This window comes from Caenorhabditis remanei, chromosome II (genome assembly GCF_010183535.1).
Source record: "Caenorhabditis remanei strain PX506 chromosome II, whole genome shotgun sequence".
Taxonomy (NCBI): domain Eukaryota; kingdom Metazoa; phylum Nematoda; class Chromadorea; order Rhabditida; family Rhabditidae; genus Caenorhabditis; species Caenorhabditis remanei.
This window is the reverse complement of record NC_071329.1, coordinates 15230856-15248220: the sequence shown is the minus strand read 5'-3', so window position 1 is coordinate 15248220 and position 17365 is coordinate 15230856. Positions and strand designations below refer to the sequence as shown.

General features: G+C 39.9%; 4 protein-coding genes across 4 annotated transcripts; 2 read left to right on the top strand and 2 right to left on the bottom strand.

Annotated features, from left to right (window-relative positions):
- Nucleotides 1-1200: 1200 nt before the first annotated feature.
- GCK72_007113 (uncharacterized protein) lies at nt 1201-4833 on the bottom strand (the record flags this gene model as incomplete). Its single annotated transcript, XM_053725986.1, has 5 exons — nt 1201-1443; nt 1489-1673; nt 3947-4526; nt 4571-4667; nt 4715-4833. The coding sequence occupies 5 exons, from the start codon at nt 4831-4833 to the stop codon at nt 1201-1203; spliced, it is 1224 nt and encodes a 407-aa protein (XP_053590180.1).
- A 930-nt stretch (nt 4834-5763) lies between these two features.
- On the top strand, nt 5764-7651 carry GCK72_007112 (uncharacterized protein; the record flags this gene model as incomplete). Its single annotated transcript, XM_053725985.1, has 6 exons — nt 5764-5835; nt 5921-5971; nt 6022-6105; nt 6163-6408; nt 6465-6551; nt 7544-7651. The coding sequence occupies 6 exons, from the start codon at nt 5764-5766 to the stop codon at nt 7649-7651; spliced, it is 648 nt and encodes a 215-aa protein (XP_053590179.1).
- Nucleotides 7652-7949: 298 nt separating this feature from the next.
- GCK72_007111 (uncharacterized protein) lies at nt 7950-12665 on the bottom strand (the record flags this gene model as incomplete). Its single annotated transcript, XM_053725984.1, has 15 exons — nt 7950-8057; nt 8420-8465; nt 8521-8619; nt 8663-8833; nt 9105-9260; nt 9308-9364; nt 9834-9896; nt 9942-10004; nt 10061-10105; nt 10150-10239; nt 10290-10481; nt 11203-11403; nt 11456-11535; nt 11649-12424; nt 12620-12665. The coding sequence occupies 15 exons, from the start codon at nt 12663-12665 to the stop codon at nt 7950-7952; spliced, it is 2193 nt and encodes a 730-aa protein (XP_053590178.1).
- A 3433-nt stretch (nt 12666-16098) lies between these two features.
- On the top strand, nt 16099-17089 carry GCK72_007110 (uncharacterized protein; the record flags this gene model as incomplete). Its single annotated transcript, XM_003099798.2, has 4 exons — nt 16099-16229; nt 16278-16446; nt 16498-16690; nt 16920-17089. 4 exons carry the CDS (start codon nt 16099-16101, stop codon nt 17087-17089), a joined length of 663 nt encoding a protein of 220 aa, XP_003099846.2.
- Nucleotides 17090-17365: the final 276 nt, after the last annotated feature.

Below are 17365 nucleotides of genomic sequence, written 5' to 3'. Positions count from 1 at the left end.
TGCGAAATAAATGGTTATCTGGTTTCACAAAACAATTCATCTGAAATACACATTATATGACAGAAGATCGGGGTGACTGGATTCAATACAATTTTTGATACAATTATCAAAACAAATCGGGTGGAACACGAAATTGATGACAGAAATGAGGAGCAGGGGTAAACAAAAAAAAGACCAGTGCACAGTCTCCCAGACTCCGAGAAAGAACTGCAAGGAAATTTTTGATCTACCCTCATGAAACGAAAATTTTGAGAAATTAGCAGGTCTACAGTTTTATTTTTTTGATTTTTAGAGTAAAGCTCCAAGTCAGGAATGATAAAATTCAAGTTTTAGAATTATTCTGAGAGCATTATCCACGCATTCAATCCAAAAAATCCTGGTTTCAGATACTTTTTCAGGTCGAAATGGCAATTTTTCATTTTGATTTTGGAAAAATCTACGGGATTTGTTCATTTCTCAACATAATCCAACGAATGATAGCTCGAAATGTGCTCCGGAGATTTGTACACATTTCTGTAGGACGGTTTTTCAATTCGCTCATTAGTTTTCGAGAAAATAACAAAAAATCGAAAAAAATTCAGAATTTGATCGATTTCTCGAAAACTAATGAGCAAATTGAAAAACCGTCCTACAGAAATGTGTACAAATCTCCGGAGCACGTTTTGAGATATCATTCGTTGGATAATGTTGGGAAATGAACAAATCCCGTAGATTTTTCCAAAATCAAAATGAAAAATTGCCATTTCGACCTGAAAAAGTATCTGAAACCAGGATTTTTTGGATTGAATGCGTGGATAATGCTCTCAGAATAATTCTAAAACTTGAATTTTATCATTCCTGACTTGGAGCTTTACTCTAAAAATCAAAAAAATAAAATTGTAGACCTGCTAATTTCTCAAAATTTTCGTTTCATGAGGGTAGATCAAAAATTTCCTTGCAGTTCGTTTTCGGAGGCTGGGAGACTGTGCAGTGAGAAAATATGAAAATGATTGGTTGGAACGTGGCAAAGTGTGGAGCAAATAAATTATATAAATTATAATAAAAGGGAGACAATATAGGATTCTGGGTGACAACAAATAAATAGAAAAGGTTCAAGCTCTGCTAACTTTTAGATTATTAAATTGGTTTGAAAAATACTCAAATGGGGGCGTGGCCTAAAAATGGGCGTGGCTTGAAAATATATTACCAAAAAATCATTATTTAACTCGGCGGCGGTCCTTGCTTCCCTTGCTGCCAGTAGCTCGACCACTGTTGCATCAATTGTGGATTATTGTAGTACTGGGCATAGTACTGCCAGTACTGGCTGCTGTTGCCGCCAGCCGCTGGCGGACCTCCAGCTGGACCACTTCCAGATCCGAACGGTGTGAAGTTGCTGCTTGATCCTCCACCACCACTTCCACCGTAACCGTAAGCATGACGGTCACCTCCACCTCCTTTTCCGCCCTGAAAACAGAAAAAAATTTATCGAATTTCAGTCAGAAAACTTACATCTCCACTCTTTCCCCAACTGCATCGAACCATTTGACCGCTCACATCCTGATTGTTCATCTGGACGATTGCACGGGCGGCCGACTCCTTCTGCTCGAATTTGACGAAGGCGTATCCTTGAGACTTGAAGATTCGAACCTCGACGATTTGACCGAATCGCTCGAAGCCACGACGAATCTCATCCTCTGAAAAAAAAAGATTGAAGTGAGCGATGTTAACAGCGCTAAACGTACAACACGAACTTTTCACACTTTTTTTCGAAATCAGTACAGTAAAATGACTTCAAGCTATTTTTCAGAAATTTTGAACGGAAACAAGTAAAATTCAACTGAAACGCACATTTGTCAGTTTAGCGCTGCTAAAAAGCGCTAGACGTTCAACACTCATCATTCGTTAATTTTCACGGTTTTTCTCCGAAAATTTTTGGCAAAAAAGTTACTCCTACATTATAACCTTTTTTAAAACACTATTTAAAAATATTTTTCTAATTTGTCAAAAAATCCAAACGAAAACACCTAAAATTCAACTAAAACGCTCAATTTTCATTTTAGCGCTGCTAAACAGCGCTAAACGTTCAACATGCAGTTTTCACTAATTTTCAGGAATTTTCTTCGAAATTTGTAGAATAAAGTAATTATAGTAATGCTTTCTCACCGTTTCATAGTGTTTTGCAGAAAATTCCAGAAAATTCCAGACGAAAGCTGCAGAAGATCGACATAAACGCACATTTGTCAGTTTTAGCGCTGCTATTATCAAAACAATTTTTCTTGACATTTTTCTGAGCCCGCGAAAGTTGCCGCCTTTGAATTTAATAACGCCCCCTTTTTGCAGTCTCCGGCAGGGTTTTTCGCAATCCGCCGCGCACTTTTTTCGCGATTTATTTTCAGCGTATTTTGATGCTTTATTTTTCGTTGTTTTTGGCTTGAATACATTCTAATTGTTTAAAAAATAGTTTATATTTGTTGGAAAATATCACTCTTTGTTTGTTTCAGACGGAATGAGGTTAAAAGCAACAAACGGAGGACCAACAGCTTCAATAAAATAGAAAAATAAAAATTTTACTTCCAAAATTAATTTTGCAGATAAATAAGTATAATCATCAATCAAAAAAAGAAGAAACACGGAGTGACTACTGATTCCGGTCTTAGTCGATCTTGCTCAGAGTTTTGCGGGGTTTTTACTGGAATCCTCATGCTCCGTAAATGAATTAATTTCCTTTCAGCATTAAAATTTAATTAGACATGTTTAAAAACGTTATTCAACGTTATTCACTGCTTGATTCTCAATAAATACGTTATTTTTCATATTTTCTTTGTCCTTTCTCTTGTCTTGCTACAGTTTTCGCTTTCCGAGTCATCGTTCAACAGATTTTTCCAAATTTCTGACGCTTTTCGCGTTTTTTCAAACGAAAATTAGGAAATTAACATGCCTTGTTCCGTTTTTTTCTTTTTACCACTACATATGGAGAACACGTGCAACAAAAACAGTTTTACAGCTTACAAATACTTCGATAATCGAAGCTGAAAATAAATCGCGAAAAAAGTGCGCGGCGGATTGCGAAAAACCCTGCCGGAGACTGCAAAAAGGGGGCGTTATTAAATTCAAAGGCGGCAACTTTCGCGGGCTCAGAAAAATGTCAAGAAAAATTGTTTTGATAATAACAAGCGCTAAACGAGTAAAAACGTTCAACAGGTTTTTTTCACTAATTTTCAGGGACTTTTGTCGCAATATTTAGAATAAAACTACACCTACATCCTAATCATTGTATTTTCGAACATTTCGTCAGAATTTTCAAACGAAAATATGTAAAATTGAACAGAAACGCACAAATTTCAGTTCAGCGCTGCTAAACGCTTAAAAACGCGCACTTTAAAACACACACCATTCACCAATTTTCAGGGACTTTCTTCGAAATATTTGCAATAAAACTACACCTAAATTGTATTCTCTCTATTATCTTTCTATTTTGTCGGAAATTGTAAAAGGTGTAAAATTTAGCAGAAACGCATAATTTTCAGTTTAGCGCTGTTAAACAGCGTTAAACGTTCCATCCGCAATTTTCCATAATTTTTCAGTGATTTTCTTTGGAATTTTCGAAACAAAGTTACATCTGCATCATAATCATTGTCTTTTCAAACCATTTTGTCAGAAATTTTAAACGAAATCATGGAAATTTTAACAGAAACGCAATATTGCCAGTTTTAGCGCTGTAGCGCAGCGTTAAACGTTCAACACGCAATTTGCGTTAATTTTTTCGGATTTTCTGCGAAATTTGTAGAGTCAAGTAATTACCGAGATGCTATCTCACTGTTTTCATGGTTTTTTGCTAAAAATTCCGAAAGAAAACACGACAAATGTAACTGAAACGCACAATTGTCAGTTAAGCGCTGCTAACCAGCGCTAAAACTGCTGTTGTTGTTACGTTCATCATACATTTCAAAAGTTTTCAAAAATTTACCAGTGAGGGAGTTGATATTTCCAACATAGACGGACGTGTTGTCAGCTGCCGCCTCTCTAAACACCTCATCATACGTCTTCTCGAAGTGATGATGTCGTCCTTCACCTCGATGTGGTCGATCCCCTCTTTCATTTCTATCTCGCTCCCGACGTTCTCCTCCTTCCTCTTCAGGCTTTCTGGTCGCCCAATTTGTACGAATCGTTCTCCGTCCCAACCATTGGCCATTCATTTGCTCAATAGCTCTCTCGGCGTCTTCTCTTCTCGGGTATGAGACAAATCCGTATCCCTTGGCTTTGTTTGTCGCATTGTCTCGAATAATTTTCGCTTCCGACACTTCTCCGAATGGGAGGAACGCCTCGCGAAGCTTCGTCGAGTCTATTTCAGCGGAGAGATCTCCGACGAAGACGTGGAAGTGACGAGAGGTTTCTGGCTTGTTACGATCTCCGGGTTGATTCGGTTCGACCGCCCAGTTCACTCGCATTTCGCGCTCGAGAAGTTGACGTCCATTCATCGATTGGAGAGCCTGCGACGCCTGGTTGTGGTCCGAGAACTCGACGAACGCGAACGGATCGTTGAGTCCCTGAAAACACAAAATGAATCCTTCTAGAAAAACTTCTAACTCACATCGAAAATAATCTTTGCTTTTGTCACTGCACCTATCTGATTGAAGAGTGTGGCGAGGAACTCGTCGGTGATGGCTGGATCGAGATTTCCGACAAATCTGAAAAAAGACAAACCGTTGTTAAAACTGAAAAACGATATACTTACAAGGTCCGTGGGTCTTCGGATCCCGACGCCAAATGATATCCTTCGCGCTCGGCGTATCGAGAGTGAATCCGCGGGTTGTAGCCGTTGTTGTCGTCTCCACTACTGTAGAATGACGACATTCTCAAGTTTTGTCGATTTTAGAACCTGAAATTCTTCATTTTGAGAACATTTTGACTAGAAGAAGCACGAAAAGTCAGAAAATTGACAGGTTTTTGTTTTATTTACGAAAAAAATGCAAATTATTTTTGAAGTGACCGGTGGGGCGCGCTTGCTTTCTAGCGATAGCATCTTTTTTCAATAATTGAAGATTTCAGCTGTGTCTGCAAGTTTTTTTGCAATATTTCTCTTTAATTATCAGTTTCTCAACCGGTTTACCTCAATGATTCACTTCGATTTCCAAAAATTCTGATAATAAGCTTGTTTCTTTAAAATGTCACTTTTGGTTTCTTCGGCCACATCGGCCATACGGCCACCATCGATTTAGTGTAAATTTCTCTTCCACTCCACTCACAGCGTAATATCTTTGCAGTCTTCAACATTTTTCATTTTTCATCACATATTTTTAGTTTATATTATTGAAAATTATGATTTTTCAAATTGGGCAAAACAAATTCACACTGGAGACGTTATTTATTGCCAGTTTGTCAAACTATTCATTGTATCTTACTTATTTTCGGCCACGGCCACTGCGCGCTGATTGTTCTTGCGCTGGATTTGCAAAATTTTTATTGGCTGGCTCCTCCCATTTTTCCGTGTGATCAAAATTTTGACGCAGCCGAATTTTTTGGAAGTGTCGGCAATGAACAAGTGTGTGTAGAGCGTGTTTGCATTTCACTAGTCACCTGCCTTCTCTTTTTCAGAAAAAGCTTGTAAACTATCATTTTCCGAAGTTTTTTTGTTATTTTCAGCCCAAATAAATGAATTCTAAATGTCTCATTTGCTTAAAATGTTTTTCTCCATGTGTTTTCATTTTAAAATTCGTTAAAACTGTCATTTTTAATTTATTGTGAAATTGTTCTCGATGAGTCATACAATTTTTTTTTTCAGCCATGGACTTCCTCTTCGGACGCCGCAAAACACCAGCCGAGCTTCTCCGACAGAATCAGAGAGCCCTCAACAAGGTTTGTATACTTTTAAATCAAATAATTCAATTATTTTCAGGCAATCCGTGAATTGGATCGTGAGAGAGCTCGCATGGAAGCTCAGGAGAAGAAGATCATCGCCGACATCAAGAATATGGCGAAAAAGAACCAAATGGTGAGGATTTTCAATTTTGAAAAGAAAAAAATACTTTTATTTCTGTTCAGGACTCAGTGAAGGTCATGGCCAAGGACCTCGTCCGCACTCGTCGCTATGTGAAGAAGTTCATAATGATGAAGGCCAATATCCAGGTATTTCAACAATTTTAATTACCCAATTTTCAAAAAAAAACTTGAATTTCATTTCAGGCGGTCTCATTGAAGGTTCAAACCCTCAAAAGCCAAGATGCAATGGCCTCGGCTATGAAAGGCGTCACCAAGGCGATGCAATCAATGAATCGCCAGCTCAACCTCCCCCAGATCCAGAAAATTATGATGGAATTCGAAAAACAGAGTGAGATTATGGATATGAAGGAGGAGGTTATGAGTGACGCGATCGATGATGCCCTTGGTGACGCCGGTGATGAGGAGGAGAGTGATCAAATTGTGAATCAGGTAAGTTATTGATTTTTGATGGAAAACCCAAAAAAAAAACTCTTTTCTTTTTTCAGGTCCTCGACGAGCTCGGCATACAAATGGGAGAGGAGATGGCTGGACTTCCATCAGCTGCAGGAGGACTCACTGCTGGAGGAGAAAAGGTTCGATTTTATTCCAAAAATTTGAAAGAAAATTCGTAAAAATAAGTGTCGAACGTTTAGTGCTGGTTTGCAGCGCTAAACAGAAAATTGTTCGTTTCAGTTGAATTTTACATGTTTTCGATTGAAATTTTTGACTTTTTTAGTTCGAAAATACATTGATTTTGATGCAGGTGTACCTTTGTGCTGAAAATTTCATTAAAAGTCTCTGAAAATACGCGAAAAGTGTGTGTTGTACGTTTTTACGCGGTTAGAGCTGGTTAGCAGCGTTAAACTTGACAATTGTGCGTTTCTGTTAAATTTTACGTGTTTTCTTCGAATTATTATCAAAACCCTATGAAAATAGTGAGATAATATCGCTATGATTACTTTATTCTACAAATTTCGAAGGGAATCTCTGAAAATTAGTGAAAATTGCGTGTTGAACGTTGTTACGAGTTTAGCGCTGTTTAGCAGCGCTAAAACTGAAAATTATGGTTTTCAGTTGAATTTTCCATATTTTCATTTGAGATTTTTAACAAAATAGAAAGATAATAGAGAAAATACCACCTATGTGTAACTTTATTGCGAAAATTTCGATGAAAATCTCTCTAAAAATGAGCGAAAAGTGCATATTGAACGTTTTTAATCGCTTAGCGCTGTCTGGCAGCGCTAAACTGAAAATTATGCGTTTCAGTTGAATTTTACATGTTTTCGTTTGAAATTTTCGACAAAATAGTTTAAAAATACAAAGATTATGATGTAGGTGTAACATTTTTCCCAACATTTCGAAGAAATTCCCTGAAGTTTAACGAAAATTGCGTTTTGAACATTTAGCGCTGTTTAGCAGCGCTAAACTGGCAATTGTGCGTTACAGTTGAATTTTACGTGATCTTGTTCAATTTTTTCTTGTAGAATAGTTAGAAAATAGTAAGATTATAATGCTATCACTTTTCTCTACAATATTCGAATTAAAGTAAAAAAAAAAACTATTCCAAATTTCTCTCTTTTTCCAGTCTGGACGTCAAGCAGTGGCCGCTGGAGGCGGTGGTGGAGGTGCTGGTGGATCCAATGAAGTCGACGACGATCTCCAGGCTCGACTCGATCAATTGCGACGGGAATAATTCAATAATTCGCTTTTCTTATCTCATATTTTTTCAAATACTCGTTTTTTACCACTTCCATCATTCGCTCTCTCCCTTTTTTGTAAATTACTGTGTATGTTCACTTTTGCTCCCCCCCCACAATTCCCCCATATTTTCCCATTTACTCGGATCCTTTTCTATGTGAATAATAAACTTGGGCAAGCAATGGTTTATTATTGGTTAAATTTTAGAAAGCCGGAATTGTAGCAAGATTCGTGAGGGGCGATGAAAGCATTTTTTGATAAGAAAAACTTCAGATAAATATCAATTTTCAGAGCTAAACGGTAGTTGTAGTCGGGAAAAAGCGGCGAATCGTCTCGTCTCTCTCGTATCTCTCCTTTATGTGCACTATCTCTTCGAATGGTCCCTGTGACGTGGGTCTCGCCTGGAAATAGAGAACTTTTCAAAAAAAATTAAATTTTAAGCTAAAAATTGGAAATTTCTCGATCCCACCTAATTTTCTTCCCTTGGCATGGTCATATTCGTATTTCGCTCATCGAGTGCTTTCAGAAAAGTATAATCATGCCCATATTTGCTTCTTTTTGGGTCCCACCACGAATACTACAGTACCCCCGTTTTAAAGGTGCATACCGTAGTATCGTGGTGAGACCCAATTAATTCCAAATGTGGGCATGATTGTACTTTTCTGAAAGCTCTCGACGAGTTGAATACGAATATCAGCTTTCAACCCTATTAAACTGAAAGTTTGAAAACTTTTCAGAGTTTTTTTCCTGCAACATTCGATACCTTGGCACTAGGAGAGCGGACACGTGGCTTTGATGGCGATTGGGTCCTGAAATGAAATTGTCTTTTTTTAGAAAGGAGTACGGTACTTTCAGATGACAAACCTTCCAGACGGGCGATGTTTTGGAGAAGCTTGGGATTGTTGGTAGGCTCTTTCCTTCTCCGGATCATTGAATGGAATATGCACTGTTGACGATGGACTTCTGAAATTTCTTACTGTAGCTCCTCTTGGATTACTGTACCCACCTCTTTTCCGTATCGCTCGGAGTTTTCGAGATGCCTCTAGTGAATGGTAGTTCTGGAGTCTCTTCGTGAGGTACTCGGTTACTGTACCTCTCAGATGGAGCCAGTGACTTGTTGGTTTCAGATCTATACGAGGACCTGGCAGATGGAATGGATTTGGCGGCTTGGTAGGCTCTGAAAGTACTATTTGCAAGTGCTAAAATGGCTCTATCTGTTTAAAGATCACACCTACAAAAAAGTTGTCAACTATAAAAATGATCTACATAAAATTTTACACATTTTGTTAGTTGAGAACTTTTTGATAGCTCCGCCCACTTTTGAGATATGCGCCTTCAAAGTCTGAAGGGCGAGAGAGCGTGCGAAAAGAGGAGGGTGTCTCGTTTCTCTGCGTCTCTCTCCCTCTCTCTCCATGTACATGGTTACTGTAGTTTCAGGATTACTGTACCTCTCTTTTTCCGGATTGTTGTATGGAATATGAACAGTTGATGGTGGTGTTCTCTCCACTCGGTAATCCTTATCACTGGGTGTCTTGGAGACTCCTCTGGTATACTGTAGATCCCTCACGTGGTCTCCTGGATAACGAGATTGGCCATTTGGGAATCTGAAAGTTCGAAGAGTTCAAGTAAACGAAACGATTTTTGAACATACCGTCCATAATCCAATTCTTCCGGGCTCGGGCGCTTCTCATGAGGCTTCTCGTGAGGTCTGAAAAGAAGTAGGGTTACTGTAGTTTTGTAGTTCAGGATTACTGTAGTTACACAAAGTTTTTTTCTGGGATTGCGCCTGTAAGGTATTTTCTAGGTCTTGTCTTGACTTTTATGGTTTTTCAGACACCAAAAACCTTCCTGAACATCTAAACCTAGGAAGTAAAGATGACAAAAACGTCCCGACAAAAAGCAAAAGGTGATATGAAGGTGTGGGAGTCGAACCCCGGTATGTCGGTTTACCGGCCCGACTCGCTACCGGGTACACCAAAAAGGCGGAAGTGGCGTTATGCCAGCGAGGGTTGTCATGAGACTGTAGCAGTTCAATGGTGGCGGCAACACCACTTATCACTTTTTCCGCCGGTCTATAACTTTTTTGGACAGGCTTATAGAAAAAAGTGGTCAACTACAAAAATGGAGATGAAGACTTTTTCTATAGCATACCAAAATTTTAAACTTGTGCGACCTACCTATGCTGAGATATTGGAGCTGTTGACTGTACGGTCACTGGAATGCGGACTTCGGACGGGGATCTGAAGCTCTTTTCCTTGAAAATGTTATCAATAGAGCGCACTTACCTTTCAGTAGTTTTATGCGACGGAGCATGGGAAGAAAGGAAGCTTGGTGAGCGTTCGGATGGTCTGAAAATTTGAAACCACTGAACATTTGTTCGCAAAATAGCCAAAAAAGAATATACCGTTTAGCTTTGTAGTCCTGAACACTTGGCGTCTTGGAGATTCCTCTGAAAATCGAATTTTTAAAAGATTTTTATGAACCCGTTCTCACCTCGTAAATGGAAGATCCGGGGTACCCGAATGAACTGGCACGGTATTTCTAGAGACTACTGATGGAGTACGATGTTGACGTGGGTAGTCTCTGGAATCAGTCAATCGTTTGATAAAACTACAGTACCCCTACTACAGTACCCCTTATCGATGGATCCTCGAACTTCTGGAGCTCTCGAAATAGTTGAAGATCGACTTTGCGGGTGTTGATGATGGACATTGGTGACAGTTTGTGGATGTGGCATTTTCGGGAAAATTTCATCCATATTGATGGATTGGGTGTCCTCCAGGTGGACTGGGATCGAACGTTCGGTGACGGTTTTCGATGTGGAACTGAAAAAAAAAGACTTCTTAGTGTTAGAAAGATAAATTCGAATCTTCCCATTGCATAAAACTACTGAGTGCGCTCTATTGATACCATTTTCTAGAAAAGAAGAGCTTGAGATCCCCTTCAGATAGTGACCGTCCAGTCTAGTCATGCAACTGCTCCAATATATCAGCATAGGTAGGTCGCACAAGTTTGAAATTTTGATATGTTATAGAAAAAGTCTTCTTCTCCATTTTTGTAGTTAAACACTTTTTTCTATAAGCCCCTTCAAGAAAGTTATAACCTTCGGAGCTTTGATGTTCAAATTTACAAAATTAACTGACACCCCGTCGCCTCCTCTGATTTTTTGCACTCTTATGACGACCCTCGCTGGCCCGACGCCACTTCCGCCTTTGTGGTGTACCCGGTAGCGAGTCGGGCCGGTAAACCGATATATCCGGGTTCGACCCCCCATACCTTCCTAAAATTTTTTGCCGTTTGTCAGGACGTTTTTGTCATGTTTATTTCCAAAGTTTAGATGTTTTTGAAGGAATAGACTAGGTACGCAAAGTGTCTTATACTAACCGGCATACAGTAGGAATATGAAGGCTAATGTATGCAACTTCTCGTAGGTTATGGTGTATTCTGGGAAGTTGGGAGAATGCATTGGATCTTACGACACTTTGCGTACCCAATCTACAAGAATTAGAAGGAACTACCGTAACCCAAGAAATTACCGTAACTCACCGTCTACTCTGCTCGGAGATCCTCGATTGTCTCACAGATTGACTTCTGTTCAGTGGAACAGTAAGAATCTCGTGTTCCTTACGAAGAACAGAAGTGCGAGTCGGAATAGCACGACGATGATCCATTGGAACTGATGGATTGGACGAGGCACTTCGAGATAATATAGTCGAGGAACGCGAGGGGCGGAGCGTCGGGAGAACACTGAAATTGGAAAAATGTACATATTAGTCAACAAAGTGAATGAGTGACTCACATGCCCTCTTGCTTCTCAATTTCAATTTCGTCTAATTTGTAGAATTCTTCGACTGGAGGGTGGGGAGGTTTGAAGTAGACCTGAAATTGGAAATGTACATTCAGTTAGTTATCTAACTTTGCCAAAAAGTCTATCGCACTCTTTTCCGCTTAAAAAACAAGGAGAGTGAAGAAAGGAGCCAGATTCAACTCACATTCAGCTTAAACTTATCACAATTCCTCTTCTCCTGAACATCTTCTCTCCCAGGTGTAAACGGTCTCCCAGTTGTTGAATCCACGTAGACATCATGAGTATACACGTAACGTTTTCCCGAGTCTTCTGGATGCTTTACATCTCCAGAATTCTGAATAGTGGCCTCAGAATCTGTCACAGATTCAGAAGAGGACGAGTCAATGTGACGGAGTTTCTCATTGTTATTGACCCTATTGGATTCAGAAGCTCCTGAAGATGGAGACTTGGGTCTTGGAACATTTCGATTCTCGTCTCTCTGCATTTTCACATATTCTTCATACATTGGAAGAGGCTTCTTCTCGGACGTCGTCAGCGGGATTCCTTGATGATGACGTGGCGTTGTTTTCTCAGGAGTCGGTGGGATGACTTGATAGGTTGGTGGGGATCGGAGAGGTGCTGGATCAGGAGTTACTGAACGACGGGTGTACTTCTCCTCCACTTCATGATAGTCATAGAGCTCCGTCATAATATCAGTAAACTGGGCGGATGGTACACGAACGATCGGAAAGTTTTCAGGTGTCCACGTGTTTTCTCGGCTTCTAATCAACGGTGGTGTATGAGTTCTCTCCTCAGCTGAGCCTTCAGTATGGGGCGCCCGTGGCTCCTCCCTCAACATCTCGATGACTTCTGGAGGGTATTCAGAAGCGGGACCAATCGGGTGATGGGTGATTTCCTTGGTGTAGACCTCAGAAATAGCGTGGTATGGTTGAGGAGGATGGGCGGATGATGAACGGGAACCTGCAAATTGAGGAAATGGGCTGGGATAGTCTGTGTTAACACGGCACGCTTCTTACAACAGCGCTCTACCGAAACTGAAGTGAATTGTGTGCGAAATTGAGAGACTCAGAGAAAAAGAGACATTTCTCAAGGGCATTTCGGTGGAGCGCGGTTGTAAGAACTTTGCCGAGCTAAAATATGTGTCTGGAAACTCACGCCGATCCATCGGACGATCATAGACTCTTCCGATTCGACTACTCATTCTACTTCTACAGAATCCTGAAACCAAGTTTTTATTAAAGAAAATTTTAGTTTTTGGTTGTACAAGGGACCACCAGGAGAGGAAAAAGCGAAGAAGACAACAAAAAAGAAGGAATAAGAATAAGAAGAAGACGTCGGAGGAGGAAACGGAGAGGGGGGAAGTTTCGAATTTCATATAAATTCACATGTGAGGACAAAAAAAAGGAAAAAAATGAAGAGAAAGAGAATAAGAAAAAATATGAGAATGAAAAAAAAAACAACTTGCAGGAGGTGAGAGGTGGTTTTCTAGATACCAAAATCCTTCCAGAACATATTAACTTTCGAAATAGACATGACAAAAACGTCCTGACAAAAATAAAAAAAATGATAGGGAGGTGTGGGGGTCGAACCCGGATATGTCGGTTTACCGGCCCGACTCGCTACCGGGTACTCCATGGTGGCGAATCCAAAACATTTATCACAGCCCATAGTGGGCACCTGCTTTTCGGCCATGTACCTCAGCCGTTTGCGGTTTTGTACCCATGCGCGTTCGGTCATGGGTTCGGGACCCACAGAGCCGAAATTTTTTTTGTTGAGTTCTAACCTTCTTTAAGAAGAAGAAGGGGTTTCTAGGTGGGTATTTAGGGCAACATTTGGAATTCCAGGCAGTAAAAAGAGGTTTCCAGATTTTCAGATGAAATTTTTCATTTCAGACCGACGGCCTAGAAAGACAATTTCGGGGTTTTAAGCCACCACTGTCAGTTCCAGGAGCAAGGAGCCCTATGTCCACCAAGTTCAGATTTCTAGGTGCCCAACTTTCTGAATTTCAGCCCACAAATCTTACATTCTTACGTCACGAACTAATGCTTAGGACCATAATTTATGGCTTCTCAATCTCTTTTTCAGTAGGTCAAAAAAGCAAAGAGCAAGGTCAAAACTGGTACCAGCAACAACAAAACAAACAAAAAAAAAAGAATATATATATATAAATAGTTCATATACAAGTATGTGCATACACACATGTCATTTCAAATGAACACATGAAATTCAAGAGAGAGGAAGGAAGGAAAAGGAAACATCCGGAGAAGAAGAAGCTCTTAGAAGAGCAAAGAGAACGGAGAGCCGGATGATCCGGCCCCGTTAATTCCTTGATTTCTCAAAACTTCTCTAGTTTATATACATTCAAAATGTGTATATATCATGTAAGGAAAATCTGAAAGTTGTGAGTGTCAGTGTTCCCTATTTTTTTAGTAAACATTGGTGGTTTTGTGGAAATTGGAATATTGAAAAAAAAGTATACAGGGGACAGGGAACAGGAAATGTGGGGGTTTTTTAGTCAACAAAAGTGAAAAAATTGAAAATTCGGAATTGGAGGTTGGGGCCTTAAATTCTCTCTAAGCCACCAGAGTCTCAAATTATTGAAATGAGAACTCAAAAAAAAATTTTTGGCTCCAAGTTCTGGGTGGGGCTCGAACCCCCGACCGACTGCGCATGGGTAGAAAGCCGCAACCGGCTGAGCTACACGGGCGAAAACAACGCAGTCCACTCGGGGTTGTGATAAATGTGGGTACCACTCAATTACAATTTCGATTACAAGTTTTGCGCTTTCACGTCTATAACTTTCTTGGAGGAGGTTATAGAAAAAAGTGGTCAACTACAAAAATGGAGATGAAGACTTTTTCTATAACATATCAAAATTTCAGACAGTTTGAGCCCTATTTTAGTGACCTGAGATGAGAAAGCATCTAAAACCATAAAGAAACCACAGCTCTCCCGAAAAAATCCACCAAAAAGTCAGTCTAATCCAAAAACAAATTGTAACAGAAACTATCCAGCGACTGCCATCGTCATTTCCAATGTTTCCCGGTGTTTGACGACATTATTTGTTTTTCGATCGAACAAAAAAAATAGTAAAAAATTAATAGAGAAAGAGGAAAAAAGAGAGGATACGGCTACTTTTGAGTTTTTGAAGAATGTGAAAATAGGTCAAAATGGGAAGAAAAAGAAGCGGAGAGAAGGAGAGAAGTACTTGAGAAATCTAAATGAAGAGGAAGAGTGAAGTCTGTCGGTGTTTCCAGATGTACAGATGTCAAGGGATCTGGAATGCGGACACACAGATCGATCCGTCTGATTTGATTTCAGTTTGTCCAGATATCTGTTTTTCTGTGCAAAAATCCTAACTTTTATGGTATTTTGATGAGAAAATACTGAGAATCGAGCTCCTGAGCACTCATCCCGCGATGAAAATATGAGAAAATAAATAAAAACCCAATAAAAACTGCCAAAAATCACCATTGGCAACCTTCGATTCGAGCGGAACGACGTCGTTTCGTACGGAAATGCATAAAAGTGAGCGCTTTATGTTTGAACGATGATGCATTTTTCAATGTATATTGTTGTATATTTGTTTCTTTTCTTTCCCTCTCTTTTCAGTATTTTTATACGATTAAATTCGTGATTCATCAGATTTCCCAGCGTTTTTGTTTGTTTTTTCATGATTTATCATTGAATTCCAGGTATTTTCCGTTGCAGATTTTGATTTTTAGATTATTTTTCAGTTTTTTTCACCGATTTCAGCACTTTCAGCAATCTTTTTTCAAAAAGTCGCCAAAAAATGTATTAATACTTTAAAGGCGCAGGCAATTTCCCAGTCGATGTCTCGCCGCGAAGGGGGTCGTTTTCTCCTCGTGGACTCCTCTCGGACAAGTTGCCGCGACTTTCGAAATTGGTTTTTACACGATTTTTAGTAATTTTCTTTGGTTTCTGGTAAGTTTTCTGATTGAAAACAATAAAAAAAATGAAATACGAGTTGAATATGTGTCTGAAATGACTGAAAATTATTGTTTTTTGTGTTAAAATTGGAGGAGATAGTTGATTTCCCATTTTTGGTCATTACTTGCAAAATCGAGGAATGTTTCTTATTGGAAATAACTTTAAATGCTCCAAATTGATTTCTGTTGGATTTTTCGAGAAAAAAAATTGGAAAAATTGCAGTTTACCCTATTTTTGGAAGCGTTTAAACCTTTATACAGACATTTTCTCGTTTATCGATGCATCACGTTCTTCAACATCCTTATTAATATTTTTGTCATTCATATTCACATTTTTCATACCAAATATACTCATTATCAACCAAAAAGTTGCATTCCTCATCATTTCCTCTCCAGTGCCTTCTTGGTTTACCCTCTAATCCTTTTTTTCATTTTTCTTTCTTCTTTTCTTCTTTTCTTCTATTTTTCTTAACTCTATGCAGCATTTGCTAAAAGCTTTCCTCTAATTACCAATTCTAATCATAGAAGCGTGAGCCAGAAGAAGGCGTTTTCCCTTTTCTGTTTCCCTCGTTTTTCTCTAGTCATCGGCGTCTCTTGCTAAACAACTATGTTATTCTCGCTCTCACCATTTCGAAAATATTTTGCGTGTTGTCATACCTCAAATTTCGATTTTTCAGCTGAAAAATGGACTCTTCCTCCTCCAACAACAATAATGTCTGGCTCTTCTACCCGAATCTCATCGGGTACGGACGTATTGTGCTCGCCATTATGGCGATGTACTATATGTCATCGTCGCCATGCTGCGCGATGATTTGGTAAGTGTTTTAAATTCAATTTCTCTCAGATTTATTGAAATTATTCAGTTACGCATTGAGCGCCGGGCTCGACGCCTTCGACGGGTGGGCGGCTCGCAAGTACAACCAGTCGAGCCGCTTCGGAGCGATGCTCGATCAGCTCACTGATCGCTGCGGGACCCTGGCCCTCGTAATGGCTCTCTGCAAGTTCTTCCCGGATCACTTGTTCCTCCTCCAGGTATTTTCTAATTGTTTGAAATACTAATAATCATAAAATTCCGATTTTCAGCTCTCTGCAGTCATCGACATCGCTTCCCACTGGCTCCACCTCCACGCCACTGACCTCTCCGGTGCGAGTAGTCACAAGCAGAGCACCAATTGGTTGCTCAACTTGTACTACACGGACCGGATGTTCCTTGGGTTCATGTGTGGAGGTAACGAGGCCTTCTACATTCTGCTCTACATCAGAGCATTCTGGGCTGGTGAGTAGAAAGATATTAAATTTTCAATGAAAACAGTGGAAAAATCGAGAAATTTGGTGGTATTCGCATTTAGAACTGTGCCTCAGATCACTTGTAAATCGATAACCTCGTAAATTTCCCCCGTAAGTCGATTTCCAAGTGCTCAGAGTTCTATAATGTTACCGTTCTGCGAATACCGCCAAAAATTTTTGATCTACAAATCGCGCGCATTCTTAATTTCCTTTTTCAGGACCTCTCATCTTCGGCTCCTTCCACTTCATGTCGATCTTCCCGCTCATCGCCTTCCCAATTGCGTTCGTCAAGACGGCCATCTCGGTGGTCCACCTCTACACTGCCGCCGAGATGGTCGTCGCCCACGACGTCAAGCTGCGCGTCGAGGCCGCCCAGAAGGCTCAATAATAATTTTTTCTCCTCTTTCCCCCACTCCCACTTTTGTATCTCCCTCTCTTTATCTCACCGAATGAGCTTTGTTTAGTCGCCCCGAGTCTCTCTAGTCCCAGCTTTAGCCCTTTCCCTGTCATTCCTTCGCCCCGTTTCCATTCTCCATGTCCCGCTAGTCTAACTTACCACCGATGCTTACTTATTCCGATGTATATTTTTATTTATTTTGCACATATATTTTTTTTTTCTAAAATATCCGTTTTGTTTTTTCTCTATGATTCGAACGGTTTTCTC